Source organism: Chaetura pelagica, unplaced genomic scaffold (genome assembly GCF_000747805.2).
Source record: "Chaetura pelagica isolate M959 unplaced genomic scaffold, ChaPel_1.0 scaffold823, whole genome shotgun sequence".
Taxonomy (NCBI): Eukaryota; Metazoa; Chordata; class Aves; order Apodiformes; family Apodidae; genus Chaetura; species Chaetura pelagica.
Genome location: NW_009952683.1, coordinates 49988 through 51985, shown reverse-complemented (window position 1 = coordinate 51985; position 1998 = coordinate 49988). Strand labels below are relative to the sequence as shown.

The 1998-nt window shown below is 58.1% G+C and overlaps 1 protein-coding gene across 1 annotated transcript in view; it reads right to left on the bottom strand.

Moving 5' to 3' along the window:
* Nucleotides 1-431: 431 nt before the first annotated feature.
* The window catches only part of S100A11 (S100 calcium binding protein A11), a 9063-nt gene continuing 7496 nt past the window's right edge, over nucleotides 432-1998 (bottom strand). The window contains exons 2-3 of the mRNA XM_009993772.1: nucleotides 1392-1529; nucleotides 432-581 (exon numbers count right to left, since the gene is read on the bottom strand). Coding sequence (XP_009992074.1) covers nucleotides 432-581; nucleotides 1392-1529 — 288 coding nt within the window. The remainder of the gene's footprint in view (nucleotides 582-1391; nucleotides 1530-1998) is intronic.

The following is a 1998-nucleotide window of genomic DNA, read 5'->3' as shown; positions in this document are numbered from 1 at the left end:
ACCCCAGCAGGGGCTGCTGCCACTAATTATTAGTGTGTAATTATCCTTGTTGGGAATGCCCTCCTGTCTTGGAATGTTCCTTTAGCCTCACTGGGCCTTTCCCCCTGGCACTCACCAGGTTGGAGGATCTCCCAGCCCAGGTGGGGTCACAGCTGCTGGCAGTGCCAAGGATGAGAACCTGGAGAAGCAGAGGGTAGGACCTAGAGGTCCTCTGCTCCCTCTCTGCCTTTTCCTCCTGCTCTCCCCTCCCTTGGGCTGCTGAAATAAACCCACCTCCTGAACGTTGGGATTTCAAACCTTTTATTTTCAAGGCGTAAAAACGAGGGCATGGGGAGGTTCCCGTGTGAAGGGCACTGCTTTCCAGCTTCTTCCAGGAATGCTTGGTGGTCTTAGGAATGTTCACAGTGGTGGGGGAGGCACGGAGGGCAGGGTTAGGGGGTGGGGGCTTTGATCAGGGTGTTGTGACAGGCCACGGCGATGCCCCCGATCAGGTTCAGGAACTCCTGGAAGTCGAGTTGCCCGTCGCTGTTCAAATCCAGCTTCTTCATCATCCTGTCCACCACAGCTGGGTCCTTCTGGTTCTGCCAAAGGACCAGAGAGGTGAGAATCCACGGCTGAGGAACCCTCCCCCCATGCTGGGAGATGAACTTGCCCAGTTTGTCACTGGCAGAGGGAAGGGGGCAGAATTTAGTGGGGCCAACTCTTGCCAGGCCACGCTCTGGCTTCTCAGGGACCTTCCAGTACCTGAAGGGGCTGCAGGAAGGATGGGGAGAGACTTTTCACCAGAGAGGACAATGATAGGACGAGGGGGAATGGTATTAAACTGGAAGAGGGGACATTCAGGCTGGACATCAGGAAGAAATTCTTCACCATGAGGTTAGGAAAGCACTGGAATAGAGCAGCTTCCAGCTTTTCTGGGGGTGTTGAGCCTGGAGAAGAGAAGGCTCCAGGGAGACCTTAGAGCAGCTTCCAGGGCCTGAAGGGGCTCCAGGAAAGCTGGGGAGGGACTTGGGCCAAGGGCAGGGAGGGATGGGATGAGGGGGAGGGATGAAAAGTGGGAGAGGGAGCTGGAGGTTGGAGCTGAGGAGGGAATTGTGGAGTGTGAGGGTGGGGAGAGCCTGGGCCAGGTTGGACAGGGAAGCTGTGGCTGCCCCATCCCTGGGGGTGTTGAAGGGCAGGTTGGATGGGGCTTGGAGCAGCCCGGGCTGCTGGGAGGTGTCCATGGGGGGGTTGGATCCAGATAAGGTCCCTTCCAACTCAAACCATTCCATGATTGTGGTGCAAAGGAGCTCATCCCTCTGCCCACCCCACCGTGCTCGTGGGGACAGAGGCTTTAACTGCTGCCCGGGGGGGGCTGGGGTGCCCACTCTGGGAGCTTCCTCTGTGCTCACCTTGGTGAAGGCAGCCAGCTCGGTGTTCATGAAGGCCAGGAACTCCCTCTTGGACAGGGTGCAGCTGTCCCCTTCCCGACCCGCATACTTCTGGAACACGGCCAGCAGGGACTCGATGCAGCGCTCGGTCTCGGTGGGCTGCAGGGGCAGGGGGGCACTGAGGGCACCTTGGCCTTCCAAGGTGACTATTTCTGGTGCTGGGTGTGGGGAGGGGACACACAGACACCTCCTCCCAAGAGTGTCTCCCTCACCCAACCTGTCCAGCTGCATTTTTCTTCGGTATTAGATTTCCCTGGTGCTGTGGTGCAGCAGGACCCGGAGGACTGGGGAGTGGTTGGTGGAAAATCCCAGTTCCCATGGGAGGAGAGACCAGGATTGGGAAGAGCTGCTCTGTGTTGTGTTTTCTTTCCTTCCCATGCTCTTTTTCCAGCACAGGAATGATAAACCCGGGTCCAGCCCCCTGTTCCCTCCCCTTGCCCTGCCTGGACTGAGGAGAAACTCTGAGTCAGGAGAGAAAAATGCAGAGTTGGCTTCTCAAGCTCCTGCCTCTGGGCAGGGCTGGAGCTGAGCTGGCTCAGGAGGGATTTGGGGACATGGAAAGGGGGGG